The 20132-nt window shown below is 40.9% G+C and overlaps 1 protein-coding gene across 1 annotated transcript; it reads right to left on the minus strand.

Annotated features, from left to right (window-relative positions):
• Window positions 1-4305: 4305 nt before the first annotated feature.
• LOC307195544 (serine/threonine-protein phosphatase 4 regulatory subunit 3A-like) lies at window positions 4306-8625 on the minus strand. Its single transcript, XM_079939704.1, is given in 2 exon segments — window positions 4306-5192; window positions 5194-8625. Coding segments are annotated over 2 exon segments (2463 nt in total). The 5' UTR covers window positions 7366-8625; the 3' UTR covers window positions 4306-4901.
• Window positions 8626-20132: the final 11507 nt, after the last annotated feature.

Consider the following 20132-nt stretch of genomic DNA (forward strand, 5'->3'; position numbering starts at 1 on the left):
GCCCATGCTCTGCAATAAGAGAAACCATCGCAATGAGAAGCCCACGCACCACAACGAAGAGTAGCCCCTGCTCGCTGCAACTAGAGAAAGCCTGTGTGCAGCAATAAGGATCCAACCCAGACAAAGATAAATAAATTAATTAATTTAAAAAACCAAACAAACAGTAATCATGAAGGGAGGAGAGTACAAATGCAGGGTTTTAAAAATGCATTAGAAATTTGGAGATCAGCAACTTAAAACAATCATATATCATATCTTCATATAGCAATCATATATCAATCATATATATCATATATATCATATCTTCTCTATCTATATCTATAAAAACCTCATGCAACAATAAACCAAAACTCTATAATAGAAATACACACAAAAATGGGAGAAGATATTTGCAAACGAAGCAACTACAGAGGATTAATCTCCAAAATATACAAGCAGCTCATGCAGCTCAATATCAAAAAAACAAACAACCCAATCCAAAAATGGGCAGAAGATCTAAACAGACATTTTTCCAAAGAAGATGTGCAGATTGCCAACAAACACATGAAAGGATGCTCAACATCACTAATCTTTAGAGAAATGCAAATCAAAACCACAATAAGGTATCACCTCACAACGGTCAGAATGGCTCTCACCAAAAAATCTACAAACAGTAAATTCTGGGGAAGGTGTGGAGAAAAATGGACTGTTGGTGGGAATATACAGCCACTATGGAGAACAGTATGGAGGTTCCTTAAAAAACTAAAAATAGAACTAACATATGACCTAGCAATCCCACTACTGGGCATATACCCTGAGAAAACCATAATTCAGAAAGAGTCATGTACCACAATGTTCACTGCAGCTCTATTTACAATAGCCAGGATATGGAAGCAACCTAAGTGTTCACTGACAGATGAATGGATAAAGAGGTGTGGTACATATATACAATGGACTATTACTCAGCCATAAAAAGAAATGAAATTGAGTTATTTGTAGTGAGATGGATGGACCTAGAGTCTGTCATACAAAGTGAAGTAAGTCAGAAAGAGAAAAATAAATACCATATGCTAACACATATATATATGTAATCTAAAAAAAAATGGTTATGAAGAACCTAGGGGAAGGACAGGAATAAAGATGCAGATGTAGAGAATGGACTTGAGGACATGGGGAGGGGGAAGGGTAAGCTGGGACGAAGTGAGAGAGTGGCATGGACTTATATATAGTACCAAATGTAAAATAGCTAGTGGGAGCAGCCGCATAGCACAGGGAGATCAGATCAGTGCTTTGTGACCACCTAGAGGGGTGGGGTAGGGAGGGTGGGAGGGAGACGCAAGAGGGAGGAGATATGGGGACATATGTATATGTATAGCTGATTCACTTTGTTATAAAGCAGAAACTAACACACTGTTGTAAAGCAATTATACTCCAATAAAGATGTTAAAAAAAATACAAAAAGAAAAAGGAATCCAAACTTAACACTAAAGATAATCATCAAATCACAAGAGAACAAAGGAAAAGAAAAAAAAAGGGAACTACTAAAACAACCCCCAAACAATTAACAAAATGGCAATAAGAACATATATATCAGTAATTACCTTACGTGTAAACAGAACATATGTTCCAATCAAAAGATACAGAGTGACTGACTGGGTGCAAAAAGAAGACCTATATATATGTTGCCTACAAGAGACTCTCTTCAGATCTAAAGACACACATAGAATGAAAGTGAGGGGATGGAAAAAGGTATTCCATGCAAATGGAAATCAAAAGAAAGCCAGAGTAGCAATACTTATATCAAACAAAATCGACTTTAAAATAAAGGCAAGAGACAAAGTAGTACACTACATAATGATGAAGGGATCAATCCAAGAAGATATAACAATTGTAAATATTTATGCACCCAACATAGGAGACCCTAAATATATATGAGTAATATTAATGTACATAAAAGGAGAAATCAATAGTAACACAAAAATAGTGGGGAACTTTAACACCTCACTTACATCAATGGACAGATTATTCAGACAAAAAATCAATAAGGAAACACTAGCTTAAATGATACATTAGACCAAATGGACTTAATTGACATAGAGCACTATCCAAAAGCAGCCAAATACACATCCCGTTCAAATGCACATGGAAAATTCTCCAGGATAGATCACAGACCAAGAAAACAAGTGTTGGTAAATTTAAGAAAATCGAAATCATATCAAACATCTTTTCTGACCACAATGCTATGAGACTAGAAATAAACTACAAGAAAAAAACTGCAAAAAACACAAACACGTGAAGGCTAAACAATATGTTACTAAACAACCAATGGATGACTGAAGAAATCAAAGAGGAAATAAAAAAATATCTAGAGACAAATAAAAGAACAGGATAATCTAAAACCTACGGGATGTAGTAAAAGTAGTTCTAAAAGGGACGTTTACAGTGATAACAAGCTTACCTCAGGAAACAAGAAGAATCTCAATTATAGAACATAACCTTTCACCTAAAAGAACTAGAGAAAGAAGAACAAACAAAACCCAAATTTAGTAGAAGGAAAGAAATCATAAAGATCAGAGCAGAAAGAAATGAATAAAGACTAAAAAAAAAAAATAGACAATATCAATGAAACTAAAAGCTGGTTCTTTGAAAAGATAAACAAATTTGATAAACCTTTAGCCGGACTCTTCAATAAAAAATGGGAGAGGGCCCAAATCAATAAAATCAGAGATAAAAAAGCAGTTACAATCAAAACCACAGAAATACAAAGGATTATATGAGACTACTACCGACAACTGTATGTTGTCTTCTAGACAACCTAGAAGAAATGGACAAATTCTTAAAAAGGTACAATCTCCCAAGACTGAACCAGGAAGAAATAGAAAATATGAACAGACCAATTACAAGTAATGAAATTGAATCAGTAATTTAAAAACTCCCAATAAACAAAGTCCAAGACTAGATGGTTCACAGGTGAATTCTACTAAACATTTAGAGTTAACACCTATCCTTTTGCAACTCCTGCAAAACACTACAGAGAAAGGAGCACTTTCCAATTCATTCTATGAGGCCAGCATCACCCACCCAGATACCAAAATCAGACAAAGGTATCACACACAAAAAATTACATGCCCCCCCCCCCAAAAGTTACATGCCAATATCACTGATGAACGTAGGTGCAAAAATCCTCAACAAAATACTGGCAAATTGAATGCAACAATACACTAAAAGGATCCTACAACATGATCAAGTGGAATTTATCCCAGGGATGCAAGGATCTTTCAGTATTCACAAAGCAATCAATGTGATACACCACATTAACAAACTGAAGAATAAAAACTATGTGATCATCTCAGTAGATGCAGAAAAAGCTTCTGACAGAATTCAACATTGATTTGTGATAAAAACTCTCCAGAAAGTGGGCATAGAGGGAACATATTTCAACATAATAAAGGCCATATATGACAAACCCACAGCTAGCGTTATACTCAGTGGTGAAAGCTGAAAGCATTTCCTCTAAGATCACGAACAAGACAAGGATACCCACTCTCGCCACTTTTATTCAACATAGTATTGGAAATCCTAGCCACAACAATTAGGCAAGTAAAAGAAATAAAAGGAATCAGAATTGGAAAGGATGAAGTAAAATTGTCACTGCTTGCAAATGACATAATACTCTACATAGAAAATTCTAAAGACACCACCAGAAAACTACTAGAGCTCATCAATGAATTTTCTAAAGTTGTAGGATACAAAATTAATATATAGAAATCTGTTCCATTTCTATACACTAACAAACTATCAGAAAGAGAAATTAAGGAAACAATCCCATTTACCATCACATCAAAAAGTATAAAATACCTAGGAATAAACCTACCTAAGCAGGTAAAAGACCTGTATTCAGAAACCTATAAGACACCGATGAAAGAAATTGAAGATGACACAAACAGATGGAAAGATATACCATGTCTGTGGGTTGGTAGAATTAATATTGTTAAAATGACTATACCACCAGGAGATTCCATATTTATGTCTAAAATAATTCCTTAACAATAACCTAGATTCAGTTTATGCATCTCTGTTATTGACGCCTGTTGGAGAAAAGTGTTAGAAATAAAAAGAAGGGTAGCAAGTTGTGTTATTTGGGTTTTTTTTGTTTTGTTTTGTTTTTTACCAGCACAATGTTAGGTTATATTACATCAAAAAAGTTTTTAATGGTCCCAAATATATATACTCAACAACTAAGCATACACTCAGGAGAAAAAAAAAAAATCAAAAAATGAAACAAAAAAATTATGACACAAATGACCACATCTAGAATTTCACTCAATCTTTAATCAAGTAGGGACAAATCCCCACTTAAAAAAAAAATCTGCAGTTTGAAGGGCAAAGGGAATAGATAAAAAAGAGGAAACTTCATATTCGCCCCTCCCCCAAAGAGGTTTTTCCAAACCTGCTGTAGCTTGACTAAAATGTTCAGAATGTACGATTTTAAAGGCAGGTCTCTTTATACAAAGAAACTGCTGGCATTCTTAACTAGTGAAGAATTAGGGCAGAAAAGCCTATTCTTCTGAGTCTCAAACATGGTCCAAGAAAGCATATTCTGATTGTAGCAACTGACCAGTCAATCCAGAGTTCCACTTTCAAAACCCCTGCCCTGTTGGCTTTTCGTTTCCATTTCCTTCCCTGAGAAAAGGGCAATGTGTGGTCCAAGCTTAGACCTCGAAGGTGTAAGTCTTCCCCCTAAATGTATAATTATCCCCTCCTCCTGCTCCACTGAATTGGCACTTGATGAGCAGAAGTCAAGTGTGCGAGCTGAGCTGTGTCAGTCATTCACAAGAGGCCACTGCTTTGTTATAGATTTTGTAGTGGGGAGGGGTAGAGAACCAGTTTTCTCAACAGGTACTGATCACAGGCAGTTGCCATTATGACTCAAACTTTGCTTTCTTTGACAAAGGGAGCGTGTCTTCCTTGTCTTCATCCTCATCATCATCCTCATCATCATCAGGATAATCTACCAGACCCACGAGGCCTCCCTTGGTAGTAATAGCTGCCGTCTGAGATGTATTTTTAGGGATGGATCCAGGAGAGCCTGGAGATCCTGGGGATCCAGGTGAGCCTGGAGAACCAGACAGATTTGTTGCAGGTGACTGGCTGGAGAGGGTAGTCTTTGTTCCACTAGAAAGGGAAAGCTTGAAACTTGGGCTCTGCCGACCCAGAAAGATTTGTTTTCAGAAGCACCTCCTTTTCCTCACTTTCTTTTAATTTCTTCCTCTCCATGAATTTACTTATTGGATCCATAATGTCATCATCATTCTTAGTTTTGTCAGATGGAGACACGACAGCTTCTCCATCTTCCATGTCATCTTCTTCTGTGTTGAACCACATCTCCTCTTCATCTTCTGTTGTTCTGGCGTCTCTTCGATATCTATGATTCCTCAAAATGGAATGCATACTGTCAAGTTTGGGATTATCTTGCCTTTCTCTTTGTTGTTCAAATCTCAGTTTCAATCCTTTAAATGTTTGTACATAATCTACATCTTCCAATGCTTTCCAGTAAATTTCAATTACATGATCAATTAATGATTTTATATTTTCCACTCTAATAAATTCAAACATTTCTATTATGGCAGAGTTCATCAGATTGTAGCGGGATCCATTGTTGAGAAATGCTTTGACTACTGGTTCAAACAAAAAACTTTTCATTATATAGTGGTTGTAAAACTCATCTTTTAATCCAATAATCTTTCTCTTAAAACGAAGAGCACATAATGCCAAGAAAGCATGCTTCGAGGCCATAAGAACTAACACTCTCCGGAGAATGTCCTTATTAATAATGTAGTTCTTTATGTGGTAGGTATGGTGCTCCACACAAAATGTTAACAATTCCAATACAAGTGCCAACAACTGGGCAGTCTGAAAATCATCTTTGCTAGGTTTGTCTTCTGTTGTATTTGCCAGTAAGGGAGCAGTAAGGACATGCATACAGTGCTTGTAGAAGAAACCCAGAAATTCAGTCTTTTCTGTTTTATTGGCAGTAGCTAACATGTTTTCTGGGTCAACTAATGTTCGAAGGAGGCCCATAAGCTGGACTGCTCCTCCATGTTCAGGGTCTGTATCACAAATCATATGTTCTATAATGAGGTTGATGAGCAAAATATCATCATCATTCTGTTGTGCCTCCTGCATGAGAAACTCTCGTACCATGGATGGATTATATTCAACCAAGTATGATAATATATCAGTAGCAGCACTTCGCACCTGTGTATCATCCATGCCAAGGATGACTTCTAAAGCTGGTAATATACCCATGTTTGACAAAGTCTTGAAAAAAGCATCTCTGTTTTGAGGTTGTAGCGTTTGGGAGAATGCACAAAATTCTTTTAAAAAGTTAACCAATTCCTGTCTTTTTTCCTCATCTGTTGCTTCATCTGTTAGCTGTGCAAACAAATCTGTCAGAAATTTTTCATCTTCCTGTAACATACCAACAATTTTTACCTTATTGAAAAAGATAAAATAGTGAAGTGTTGATAACATATTTTCTTCAAAGACTGAAGGAGTAGGTAGAACCATGTCTTGTATATACTGAACTCTGTATGTCTGATGAATTTTTTGTTTCAGCTCAGGATCTGATATGGGAATCACTTCTTTAAACTTGGCTGTTTTAGATAGAAATTCCCTATGTTTTCGTGGTTGTGATAAAGCAGGATCATATTCTAAGCATCCAATGACGTCCATTATACATTCCTCAGAGAACATAACTTCAAAAAGAGCAGTTCGATTCAAGAGGAAGATGCCTTTGATAATTTCATACAAGTGGTGCAGTCCTTCAATATTTTCCAAATCCTCACACACATGAAAAAGCTCTAAGAGCTTTTTAATGTAATCCTCATTTCCCAGTGCTAGTGCAAGTTTTTCACGACGCAGAGGGGAAGGTAAAGATGATGCCACAAGTTCTGCAATTTCCTCAAGGCGACTTAATTCACAAGATGGCAATTCTAAACCTGCCGATGACATATCATCGAAACGCTCCTCTTCAGACTCATCTACAAGGTCCTGAGTGATGTCCACTGATGGGTTCTTTCCTTGAACCTGACATATTTTCTCCCAAATTTCATCACATCCAGCTTTTTCTTGAAAGCTAAGGGCCAAGTCATAATTTTCTGCTTCAGACCACACAATCAAAGTGTCCTGTTGTTTCTGGTATACAGTATTAGAATTTATTTTGGACTCTAAAAGTAGAGAACCGTCGCTCTCGGCCCTGACAAGCAGGGACATGCCCTTCAGCTGCTCCACGTAGCCTGACGACACATGCCCGGTGCCCCGGTCGTCCCACTGCCGGTCCTCGTTGAGTGTGTAAACCTTCACCCGCCGCCGAGTGTCGGTCATCGTGCCGCCCGGGGGCCAGGGCAAAGGCCCCGCCGGAGTCGCCCGGGAAGGGGGTCCGGGGAAGGCGGGAGCCGAGGTGAGAGGACGCCTACGAGCGGAGAGCTCCCCGGCCTCACTGCCGCCGCTGGCCGCCCCTGGGCCGTGCTGCTGCCCTCATGGCCCGCCGCCGGGCCTGAGCTCTGGCCCCCGCCTTTCCTCGCCTCCGGCTCCTCGGTGCTATTGTCCAGGCCCAGCGAACCCAGCCGCCCGAGGAGGCCGCGCAGCGCTTCGCAGCCTCCCGCCCCGCCGCGCTAGGAACTCGCGGCGCCGTTCACTTCCCTGCTCCCGCCTCCGCCATGATCTCTGTGAAGCTGCTTCCCGCGCCGCCTCCTCCTCAGGCCGCCGCCGCCATGTTTTCCTTCCTTATACCTGGCCCTGCCTCCGCAGCCGGGGACTGCGCTCAGCTCCCCTGCTTCAAATGTCCGAAGCCGACCGGCACCTGGTCCTGCTGCAGCTGCCACCACTACGCGGGAGACTCCGAGAGCCCCCTGGCACACGAGCACTCTTGGCTCCTGGGAGTCCCTTTCCTTCCGCCGCCGCCTCTTTCGTCGCCTCTTCCGTCTAACTCACAGAGCCAAAGCCGCTGCCATCTTGGTTCGCCCCTCAATAGCGGCACGCGAGGCCACCCCCGTAGCAGCTTCCGGGACGGCCCATTGGCCCCACCATTTAAAGAGACAGGAGGGAAGCCGCGAGCTTCGCAGCGACGGAGGCCTCGGACGGAGACCTTGTTATCTGGGTTTTAAACAGACTCTGTTGGGTGGAATTAGGAGACACACCTCCTTACCTTTGAACTATTTACGTAAGATGAGTTCTTTCTGGGGGAAAAGATGGAAACCCCACCATTCAATAAGGATTCAGACAGACATTTTGGGCAAATCGAGGGTGGAGACCTCAGTGGAAGTCTTAGACTATTGAGAGCATGACCAAAACCGTGAGAAAGAATTCATTGGAAGACAGGAGGCTGTCTGGCAGGTTAGGTCATGCTCAGGAACAGCACTCCATCTTGAAGTGGTTCCAGCAACAATGCAGAGGTCAAACCTTGGTTTGTGCATCCCAGGAAAAAGTGTATGTATTAATAATTGCAACAAGTTGCTGACTTTAGGACTCAAGCAAGTTTATTGTGGGACACTTTCTCTGAGTATAATACAGAAAGAATAGTCTCTACATGTTGCGCAAGCATCAGTGCCATCTCTTGGGAGCCTGACAACTGACTGATTACCCAGTTTGGAGCACATGTGTTAGGAGAAGAGTTCCATCTCAGAGTGATGCCTCTGAGAGATTTTTGAGGCTTGAAGCTGTGGGGTTTTGGCCTGTCTGTAGTGGCTAGCTATAAATAACGGCAGACCCACTGGCTAGTGAAAACACCCCTGATTCTTCCCGAAAATTCTTGAGGAGAAATGACTTCCTGCAGTTAAGGAGATGAAACATGTAAATTCGAAATTCTTTTTATACTTTTATATGGAAGTTTGCAATCTCACTGGGGGATAGATAAATGATATGATCTCCTTGATAGAGAGAGTATCTGTATCACTTTAAAATATGTTACTGATCTCAGAACACACACCCTCTGGTGGCCAAGACCCTTTTAAGGCTCTGGTATAGCACAGGAGCAGAAATGTTTGGCTCATAGGATCTTAGAGGAGGTATGATTTACTCCATGGGTGTCCAGCCAGTTGCAGTCAGGCAGTGCCCAGTCCAACCCTGATGCAGAAAGGGATATCTTCACAAAGACTTTGTTGAACCAATGTGATAATATCCTCTAAGTTGTTTCCCAGTTAAGCCCCCCCACCTCATATTCTTGGAAACCTAACAAAGGGGAAGCAGGAGAGATTGTGCTGTTATTTGCAGGGTTTTTGTCTTATTTTTTAATGTTATAAATAGGCTATTGTGAGAAAACATTCTAAATTATCTAGATTTTCTATATTACAGAGAGGATACACTTCATCTTTCCTAATCAATGTGATCATTTATAGGGAAGGGTCTATATAACCAGCCCCAGCAAGGACACCTTCAGACTCTAGCAGATGGATTCTAAACTAATTAGTTGGGAATGAAAACATCTATAGCAAATGCATTATGTAAATACAGGCCATTTAAGATTACCCTGTCTTGAAGAGATAAAATTAGATACTTAGCAGAGAAGGGGGAGGTTGGGAGCAGATTAGAGGTTCATTTAGATTATATTTTGTCATTAGTTCTCCTTATCATTAACATCTGGCCTCTGTAGCTATAAATTATAAGTATTCCATAGGTATTAGATCAAGTTTTCAATTGATTTTAGAAGACTGATTTATATATGGCCACAGAGCAGGTAACATCTGAGGCAGAATATGATTATAAACTGAATGGAGTTAATATTTGGGGGAAAATGTATAATTAGTTGAAGGTCCCTGCAGATTCACCAGTGTATTTCTATATTTTTCTTTGAAGTTCATTTGAAAATAAAATCTATGATGAGCTTACTTGACCAGTTTTGAACACTTTCATTTTACTACATTAAAAGGAGAGTATTTGCAATGGTTTTGTAATGCGCTGATGAGGCTGAACTGTTTCCCTAGGTATTTCCGGTTAGGGTAAGCCACAGGAGAGATTCTTGCTCAAGGCAGGTAGGGTGGAAGTGAAGCAGTAACCACTTGGTAGCTCACAGACATTGCTGCTTATCCTCTGGTTCACATTGTTGAAACCAACTGCTCCACCTTCCCCCAGGTCTTCTTTCAGTTTCTCTGACTCTTGGGCAAGGTGTGTGTTTAGTTCTGCAACCAAGAGCCCCAGCTTCTGTAGGATACCCCTGTCACCAACACCAGAGGCAGCAAGAAGAAACCTGGGTGTCAGTCCCTCTTTGTGGGAATCCAGCTCAGGCTGGTGAGTTCCAGTTCCGTCTTGTTCATCCCTACTCTATGTCCATCTTCCCTTCCTGACTACCCTGGGGACTTCAAGCTCCTTCATCAGAGTTGGAGACCCCAACCTTACGGTGCCACAGCTTCCACAATCCCTGTATCAAATCCCTTCATACAAGTTGTTCTCAGTTGAGGGTAATTTTTTTTTTTTGGTCACACACAGCTTGCGGGATCTTAGTTTAGTTCCCCGACCAGGGATCAAGTCCATGCCTCCGCTGCAGTGGTAGCGTGGAGTTCTAACTGCTGGATGCCAGTGAATTCCCAACTGAGGGCAATTTTCACCCCCATAGGAAACTTGGTGATCTTTGGAGATGTCTTATCGTGACAGAAGTGAGAAGGTGGGAGGGGTAGGGAGGCAGGCATGAGGGTTGCTACTGGCATCTAGTTGACAGAGTTCAGGTACATGGCTAAACATCCTACTACGTGCAGGTCAGCACCCTGTGGCCCTTGTGCGCCCCCCCCCCGACCCCAACACACACACATAGAATTATCTGGTGCAAAATGTTAATTTTGGAGGTTGAGAAACCCGTAGGGTTTGGACTGGATAATTCTTTATGAGATAGAAGGTTCAGGGGCTGTGGTTCTGTTTCAGATTGAACCCTAATTTTTTTTTTTAAAGAAAAATTTTTAAAAAGAAATTTATTTATATTTTATTTTTATTTTTTATGTGCAGGCTGAAAGCTTTATTTATTTTTATTATTATCTTAAAAAATTTTTAAGCCTATTTATTTATTTAACATCTTTATTGGAATACAATTGCTTTACAATGGTGTGTTAGTTTCTGCTTTATAACAAAGTGAGTCAGTTATACATATACATATGTCCCCATATTTCTTCCCTCTTGCGTCTCCCTCCCTCCCACCCTATTTATATTTTATTTTTGGCTGCGTTGGGTCTTCGTTGCTGAGCGTGGGCTTTCTCTAGTTGTGGCAAGCGGGGGCTACTCTTCATTGTGGTGCACGGGCTTCTCATTGAGGTGGCTTCTCTTGTTGCGGAGCATGGGCTCTAGGCGTGTGGGCTTCAGTAGTTGTGGCACGTGGGCTCAGTAGTTGTGGCTCGTGGGCTCTAGAGTGCAGGCTCAGTAGTTGCGGTGCATGGGCTTAGTTGCTCTGCAGCATGTGGGATCTTCCTGGACCAGGGATCAAACCCGTGTCCCCTGCATTGGCAGGCGGATTATTAACCACTGCACCACCAGGGAAGTCCCAGAAGCCTAATATTTTAAAACAAATATTTTAGCAGTTTCCTCCTTGTCAGCAAAACTACATCTTCATTAAAGACCAAAAAGATGAAAACTTCCTTGGCTGTGCCATGTGGCTTGCGGATCTTAGTTCCCTGACTGGGGATCGAACCTGGGCCCTGGGAAGTGAAAATGCCAAGTCCTAACCACTGGACTTCCAGGGAATTCCCAAAAAGATGAAAACTTAAAAAAAAATTATTTATTTAGTTTTATTTTTGGCTGCGTCAGGTGTTAGTTGTGGCAGACGGGATCTTTCATTGCAGTGCACGGGCTCTTCATTGTGGCGGTTGCGCTTCTCTCTAGTTGTGGTGCACAGGCTCCAGAGCACAGGGGCTCTGTGGTTGCAGCATTCAGGCTTAGTTGCCCCGCAGCCTGTGGGATGTTAGTTCCCTGACCAGGGATTGAACCTGCATCCCCTGCATTGGAAGGCGGATTCTTAACCACTGGACCACCAGGGAAGTCCCAAAAGATGAAAACTTTTGATGAACATACACAGCTATCAATCTCTGGTGATATATTTATAGCTATAGAGCACGGTCAGATCCTAACATTTATGAAACACATACTATATAGTAAAAATCACAAAAGTTCTCTGTCAAAGTGTTTTTCTCAAATTGAGAGACTTCTTTTTTTTTTTTTTTTAAACAGCAAATGTTGGGTTTATAGGAAAATTGAGCAGAAAGTAGAGTTCCCATATATCCATATCCACATCGCCCCTCCAACTGAGTTTTCACTATTATTAACATCTCTGTTAGTGAATGTAAGTTTATCACAATTAACGAACCAATATTGATATGCTACTAAAGTTCATAGTTTACATTAGGGTTCATTCTGTGTTTGTATTAGTCTGCTCAGCCTTCTGTAACAAAATACCATAGACCGGTTGGCTAAAACACCAAAATTGATTTGCTCACAATTCTGTGGGCTAGAAGTCCAAGATCAAGGTCCAGTAGGGTTCTGTTTCTGGTGAGAGCTCTTCCTGGCTTGTAGATGGCTGGCTTCTCTCTGTGTGCCCACATGATCTTTCCTTTGTGCTTGAGGAGAGAGAGAGAGAGAGAGAGCTTTCTGTGTTTCTTCTTATCATAGCAGGGCCCCATTCTTATGACCTCATTTAACCTTAATTACCTCCTTATAGGCCCTATGTCCAAAAACAGTCACACTGGGGATTAGGGTTTGGGAGAACACAGTTGAGTCCATAGCAGTTCTAGAGTTTTTGACAAATGCATAATATCATGTATCCACCATTAAAGTATCATACAGAATAGTTTCATTGTCCTAAAGATCTCGTGTACACCACCTATTCATCTCTCCCCTCAAATCCCTGGCAACCACTGATCTCTTTACTGTCTCTATAGTGTTGCCTTTTCCAGAACACCATATAGTTGAAATCATACAATCTCTTTACTGTCTCTATAGTGTTGCCTTTTCCAGAACACCATATAATTGAAATCATACAATATGTAGCCTTTTCAGACTGACTTCTTTACTTAGCAATATGTGTTTAAGTGTCCTGCATGTCTTTTTGTGTCTTGATAGGACATATCTTTTTATTGCCCCACAATATTCATTGTATGGATGTACCACAGTTTGTTTATCCATTGACCTATTGAAAGACATCTTGGTTGCTTCCAATTTTTGGAAATTATGAATAAAGCTTGTATAAATATTCATGTGCAAGTTTTTGTGTGGATATACATCTTGAACTCATTTGCATAAGTATCCAGGAGTACAGTTGCTGGATTGAATGGTAACACTATGTTAAGCTTTGTAGGAAACTATCAAACTGTCTTCCAAAATTGGTGTGCCATATTGCATCCCACCAACAATGAATGAGAATTCCTGTTGCTTTACATTCCTGTCAGCATTTGGTGTTGTCTGTGTAATAGGTGCATAGTGGTGGCTCATTGTTTTAATTTTCAATTTCCTAATGATATGTGATATTGATTGTCTTTTTCTATGTTTACTTGCTATCCATATATCTTTGTTGGTGAGGTATCAGTTCAGATCTTTTCTTTTTTTATTGCCTTGTTTTACAAAAATTTATTTATTTTTGGCTCCATTGGGTCTTCATTGCTGTGCGTGGGCTTTCTCTAGTTGAGGTGAGCGGGGGCTACTCTTTGTTGCAGTGCGTGGGCTTCGCATTGCAGTGGCTTCTCTTGTTGCGTAGCATGGGCTATAGGTGCACAGGCTTCAGTAATTGTGGCTCACGGTCTCTAGAGCACAGGCTTAGCTGTTGTGGTGCATGGGCTTATTTACTCCACAGCATGTGGGATCTTCCTGGACCAGGGCTGGGACCCGTGTCCCGTGCACTGGCAGGCGGATTCTGAACCAGTGCACCACCATGGAAGCCCAGTCCAGATCTTTTGCCTTCTCTTAAATTGGGTTGTGTGTTTTCTTATTGTTGAGTTTTAAGAGTTCTTTATATATTCAGAAATAAGGACTTGTCTTTTCATTCTCTTAACAGTGTCTTTCACAGAACAGAAGTTTTACACTTTAATTAAGTTCAGCTTATCAGTTGTTTCTTTCATGGGTCTGCTTTCGGTGTTGTATCTGTAAACTCACTGCCAAATCTAAGGTCACCTAAATTTTTTCTGATGTTGTCTTTTAGGAGGTTTATAGTTTTATGTTTTATATTTAGGTCTATAATCCATTTTGAATTAATTTTTGCGAAAGGTGTAGGGTCTGTCTAGGTTATTTTTTTTTTCTTTTTGCATGTAGATGTCCAGTTGTTACAGCATTATTTATCAAAAAGACTATTGTTATGGGCTGAATTGTGTCCCCCCCTAGCCCCCCAAATTCATATGTTGAAGCCTTAGCTCAGTGCTTTAGAATGTGACTGTAGAGATAGGGCTTTCAAAGAAGTAATTAAGTTAAAATGAGTTGTTAGAGTGGGCTCTTATCCAGTGTGACTGATATCCTTATAAAAAGGGACTACAAACACCAGACACATATACAGACCAAGAGATGACCATATGAAGACACAGTGAGAAAGTTGCCATCTGCAAGCCAAGGAGAGAAGCCTCAAAAGAAACCAGACCTGCTGACGCCATGATCTTGGACTTCTAGCCTCCGGAACTGTGACAAATAAATTTCTGTTGTTTAAGCCATCCAGTCTGTGATATGTTGTAATGGCAGTCCTAGCAAACTAATACAACTATCATTTATCCATTGAATTGCTTTTGCTTCTTTGTCAAAGATCAGCTGTCTGTATTTATGTGGGTGTATTTTTGTGCTTCCTATTCTGTTTCATTGATTGATTTGTCTGTTTTTCACCAGTACCATATTGTGTTAATTACTGCAGCTTTATAGTAAGTCTTTAAAGTTAGGTAGTGTCAGTCCTCCAACTTTGTGCTTCTTCTTCACTATTTTGTTGGTTATTTTGAGTCTTTTGTCTTTCCATATAAACTTTAGAATCAGTTTGTCAGTATGCACAAAGTAACTAGCTAGGATTTTGATTGGGATTGCATTTGAATCTATAGGTCAAAATGGGAAGAACTGAGATCTTAACAACATTTTGTCCTCCTATCCATGAACATGAACTATCTCTCCGTTTATTTAGATATTCTTTGATTTCATTCATCGGAGTTTGTATTTTTCCTCATGTAGATCTTGTACATATTTTGTGAGGTTTATACTAATATATTTCTTTTTTTGAGTGCTAATGTAAATGATGTGTTTTTAATTTCAAATTCTAATTTTTCATTGCTGGCATTTAGGAAAGCAATTGACATATGTTAGTTTTCTTTGGGGACAGGCAGTTGCTGAGGAAAGAGAAATGCTCTGGGCTTATTTCAAAATGGTTAATTTTTCCCTTCCACTGCCACAAGCACAAGGGGGGTTTTTCTCTGATCTTCACCCTGAGAATGTGGAGGGGCTCCTGAAGGTAAAACTCAAAAAATGTGAGGTTTCCCCTGAAGCTGGGCACCCTGGAGTTTTTATCTCTTAAGTTAGACCAAACTCAGTATCCAGAAATTAGTGAATTGTCCTTTAAGTGGTCCTTCCAGGCTCTAGCAGCAGCTTCTGCTCCAGTAAGCTGTGATTCTCTGTATTCTTCAGTTTCTCCAGTTTTCAGGGCAGTGGTTTGCCCTATGGTCTCAGTTCTCTGGTGGATCTAAGCAGAGTTGTTGATTTTCGCTTTGTTCAGTTCTTTTTTTTTTTTAGATGTGAGGATGGGAATTACAATTTCCAAGCTCTTTACCTGTCAGACTGGAAACTAGAAGTCTCACAGCATTTTATAAAGTATCAGGCACCTCAAGTATTATAAAAATAACACATCAGTAGCATTATATTGAACAATATGGACATTTTTCACTATATAATTTTATTTTACATGATTATTAAAGGAAATTTAAGCTCTGTTAAAAAGAAAGATAAAGTAATTAAAACAGCAGTTTCTAATTAGTCCTATCACCCAACACCATCTCTGTTCACATTCTAGTAAATGTCTCCTTCCTTCCTCCCTCCTCTTCAGATTTTGTGAAGCGCCTACAATCTGCTGTTCCCTGAGCTAGATGTAGGTTCTTTGGAGTTTCTTGTACCTGTATCATTGTGTGCCTGTAAGCTATGTGATGAACTCAATTCTCCCAGCCATTTTCTTCTGGTTCAACTAGTACTGGTTCAGTATCACAGTGCCCTGCAATGTCATCTGGTTTCACTTGGAACAAAAAAGATTCTACTTTTAGAGATACACAAGAGGACAGATATCACCTGGTAGTACTTAGTGATGACATAGTCATCCAAACTTTTTTGTTTGTTTTTGTTTTTTGTTTTTGCGGCACGCGGGCCTCTCACTGTTGTGGCCTCTCCCGTTGCGGAGCACAGGCTCCGGACGCGCAGGCTCAGCGGCCATGGCTCACGGGCCCAGCCGCTCCGCGGCATGTGGGATCTTCCCAGACCGGGGCACGAACCTGTGTCCCCTGCATCGGCAGGCGCACTGCCAACCACTGCGCCACCAGGGAAGCCCCAAACTTTTAATACCATTGTTTTTCTTTAGATTATCACAAAATGAAAATATAAACATATAAATTCATGGACTTTCCAGTATACTCTTGTTTATTAGTTTGAAAAAAGGACTTTTAAAAGATATGTGTCATTAGATGCCTATTTTGGCCTTACATTTTTTTTTTAAATTTTACACCCATAAAATGTCTACCTTTACATAGTAAAACTTTATGTAGTGGTTAATAAAACCATTTTTTTTTTTTTTTTTTTTTTTTGCGGTACACGGGCCTCTCACTGCTGTGGCCTCTCCCGTTGCGGAGCACAGGCTCCGGACGCACAGGCTCAGCGGCCATGGCTCATGGGCCCAGCCGCTCCACGGCATGTGGGATCTTCGCAGACCGGAGCACGAACCCGTGTCCCCTGCATCGGCAGGTGGACTCTCAACCATCTGTGCCACCAGGGAAGCCCCAATAAAACCACTTCTTGATGGACCTTCCAAAGGAAACTATTTGTGAAATGTATAAGAAGAAATACTGATTAAAATGACTAATTGTGTGGATGTAAATTTATTATGTGTATATAAAATCTGATGTATATTTTACCATAGATATAATTCTCTATTTTAGATTCCAGCAGTAATGTTAGCCCGGTAAATTCTTAAGCTTTACCAACACCTTACTGAGTTACTTTACACTGTAGAAGTCTTTACATTATTAGGAAATGAGAAAGGAAAACAGAACAGCCCCTGACATTCAGAAGCTGGTCTGGCACTCACAGCTAGGCTGTATTATTCTCCTATGAGACATAAATTATCTCATAGAACACAACCTCAGACCAGATTACTCTGAGACCATGATAAAATGAGACAGAGCAACACTACTTCATAATTTTGTCTAAGCACAGACATAAGCAAGGTCACTCTGCCACCCACAGAATATCCATGAAACACCCCTATCATAGCCAAAATGAGTGACTGCTACTTCTTTACTAATTATAGCTTTATCCTTATGCTGTTCTCTTTCCCATAGATAAGATTGATGGAGAAACTTAATCATAGACTCTCTGCCAAGTCACTGAATCAAATTCCAAATCCTGTAATTGGTTCTTTCTACTACAGTCTTACTGAGACGACTTATGATTCCTCATGGTGTATATTCTTCCTCTCTGCACCAAGGAATAAACCCAACTTCAACTACACCTGTGTTTCCAGTGGTTCTTTGGCTGGAGGACATTGACAGAATATATAAATAAATTAAGTAGTTTGTTCAGCAAACATAAATTAAGCTTGTAGTGTATATATGTATTGTTCAGCAAACATAAATTAAACTTGTAGTATGTGCTTCCAAACTGCTTGAGTGTCTTGGTTTAAAATCTTTGAGAATATGATGAAAGTTACAGAACTTCTTACAGAAAAAGTGCACATTCATTCAAAAATTCACACAGTTTCAGAGGTTCACAGACCTTTTTGATTAAGAGTTTGGATCTAGTCATTAGGAGTGAAACCCTCCCTGCTTTTTTTTTTTTTTTTTTTTTTTGCGGTACGTGGGCCTCTCACTATCGTGGTCTCTCCCGTTGCGGAGCACAGACTCCGGACGCGCAGGCTCCGCGGCCATGGCTCACGGGCCCAGCCGCTCCGCGGCATGTGGGATCTTCCCAGACCGGGGCACGAACCCGTGTCCCCTGCATCGTCAGGCGGACTCTCAACCACTGCGCCACCAGGGAAGCCCCCTCCCTGTTTTAAGGAGTTCAGGATCAGCACAAGGGAGTAAATGACGTATTTCTTTATTGGGAACATTCTCTAAATAGAAATGATTTCCAGGGCTTCCCTGGTGGTGCAGTGGTTGAGAGTCCGCCTGCTGATGCAGGGGACACGGGTTCGTGCCCCGGTCTGGGAAGATCCCACATGCCGCGGAGCGGCTGGGCCCGTGAGCCATGGCCGCGGAGCCTGCGCGTCCGGAGTCTGTGCTCCGCAACGGGAGAGACCACGATAGTGAGAGGCCCACGTACCGCAAAAAAAAAAAAAAAAAGAAATGATTTCCAAATGAAAAATAGAGAACCTGGGTTATGACCAGGGTAAGGCTAATTCTGGAAGTGTATTCTTTTCCTTCTGCATATTTTAAAGATTAAATAAATTTATTTTTAATTTATGGCAATAACAAAATTTCTGACAGATAGGGAGAGAAGGAAGGAGGGAAAGAGAGATAAAGTATTGCAAAATGTGCAATTCACACAGTACTCCTTTCAAATGGTACAGAATTGTTCCTTTCTTCTCATTTACAAAGTCTTTCATTCTACCACTTGAACAGAATCTGAACAAGGTGAGGGACTTGTTTTCCAAATAAGGTCATATGCTGAGGTTCTTGGTGGACATGATTTCCTGGGTTACTGTTCAACCCACTACTGCTGCAAAGATGGTGTAGGGAATTCCTGAGTACTGTTTACCCGCACATCAGCTTTTAATCTGAAGTAGACAGCTCCTCAAACCAGGCAGACCGAGTGAATCTCTGCGTCGCAAGTGATTCATGCACAGGTGTCCAAGGCCACATCTCCTGGTGCCCATTCCTTTTAGGCACCTCACAGAATGATCTCTCTCTGAGGTTCCACTATATCAGAGGTGTGATATGGTGAGAGCAGGTTCAAGCCTTTGCTATGTGGAGAAACTGAAAACACCAATCCCATTCTTACTCTCTGGGATCTACCCTGGGTGTTGGTTTTTTAATTTAATGTTTTATTTTGAGATAATTGTTGATTCATATTGAACGTATAGTTGAAATATATAGTAGAGGGAGATCCTTCGTACCTTTTCCCCAGGTTTTCCCCAGTGTAACTTCTTGCAAAACTACAGTATAATATCACAGCCAGGGTATTGACATTGATACAACCCACTGATCTTACTCAGATTTCCCCAGTTTTTCTTGTTCAGTGGGCCCTCCATATCGGCATGTTCCATGTCCCCGGATTCAACCAACTGTGCATCTGCAACTGGTTGAATCCCTGGACGCCGAACCCTCCAATAGGGAGGGCCCACTATAAGTAGAATACAAGATAGACAACAGCAAACTTTCACAGAGAAGGTAGATGTAAAACTGAGTGTTCAGAGGTAGAGATTAGTAGTATGTAGAGAGAGCAAGGAAGTCTGCAAGGAGGAGGTTAAATCTGAGTTGGGTTTATACAGAGGGGGAATGTTAGAGATGAAGAGGAAGACATTCTAAGTAGTGGGGTGTTATATGCAAAGCTCTGGAGATGGAAAGCTTAGACCGCATGTGGAGAAGAGGAAGTTGTTTTGATGAAAGGATCAGGGAAGAGCAAATGTGGAAAACGAGGTTGGGATTTCTATTAGGGCCAGTCCACAGAGTGCATGTATGATAGACAGGAGAACGTGGCATTCATTCTGCCAGCAATGGGGTCCTGTAAGTGTTTTGTGTAGGAGACTGATATAATTGGAGCAGTGTGGTTCTGGAACTTTTCTGGCGATTGTGCTATAAATGGGTCGCAGCAAGGAAAGGTGTAGGCTGTGTGTTGTGGCAGAAGTTATGAGGCACTCTTCCAGAGGCCCTGGACTCTGAGTGGAGAGGTGGCAGAGGGAATGGAGAGGGAGCAAGAGTGTGACAGAGGTAACGAGGGCAGAACCCACAGGACCTGGCAACTCACTG

Source organism: Stenella coeruleoalba (assembly GCF_951394435.1).
Source record: "Stenella coeruleoalba genome assembly, chromosome: 12".
In the NCBI taxonomy this organism is placed as follows: domain Eukaryota; kingdom Metazoa; phylum Chordata; class Mammalia; order Artiodactyla; family Delphinidae; genus Stenella; species Stenella coeruleoalba.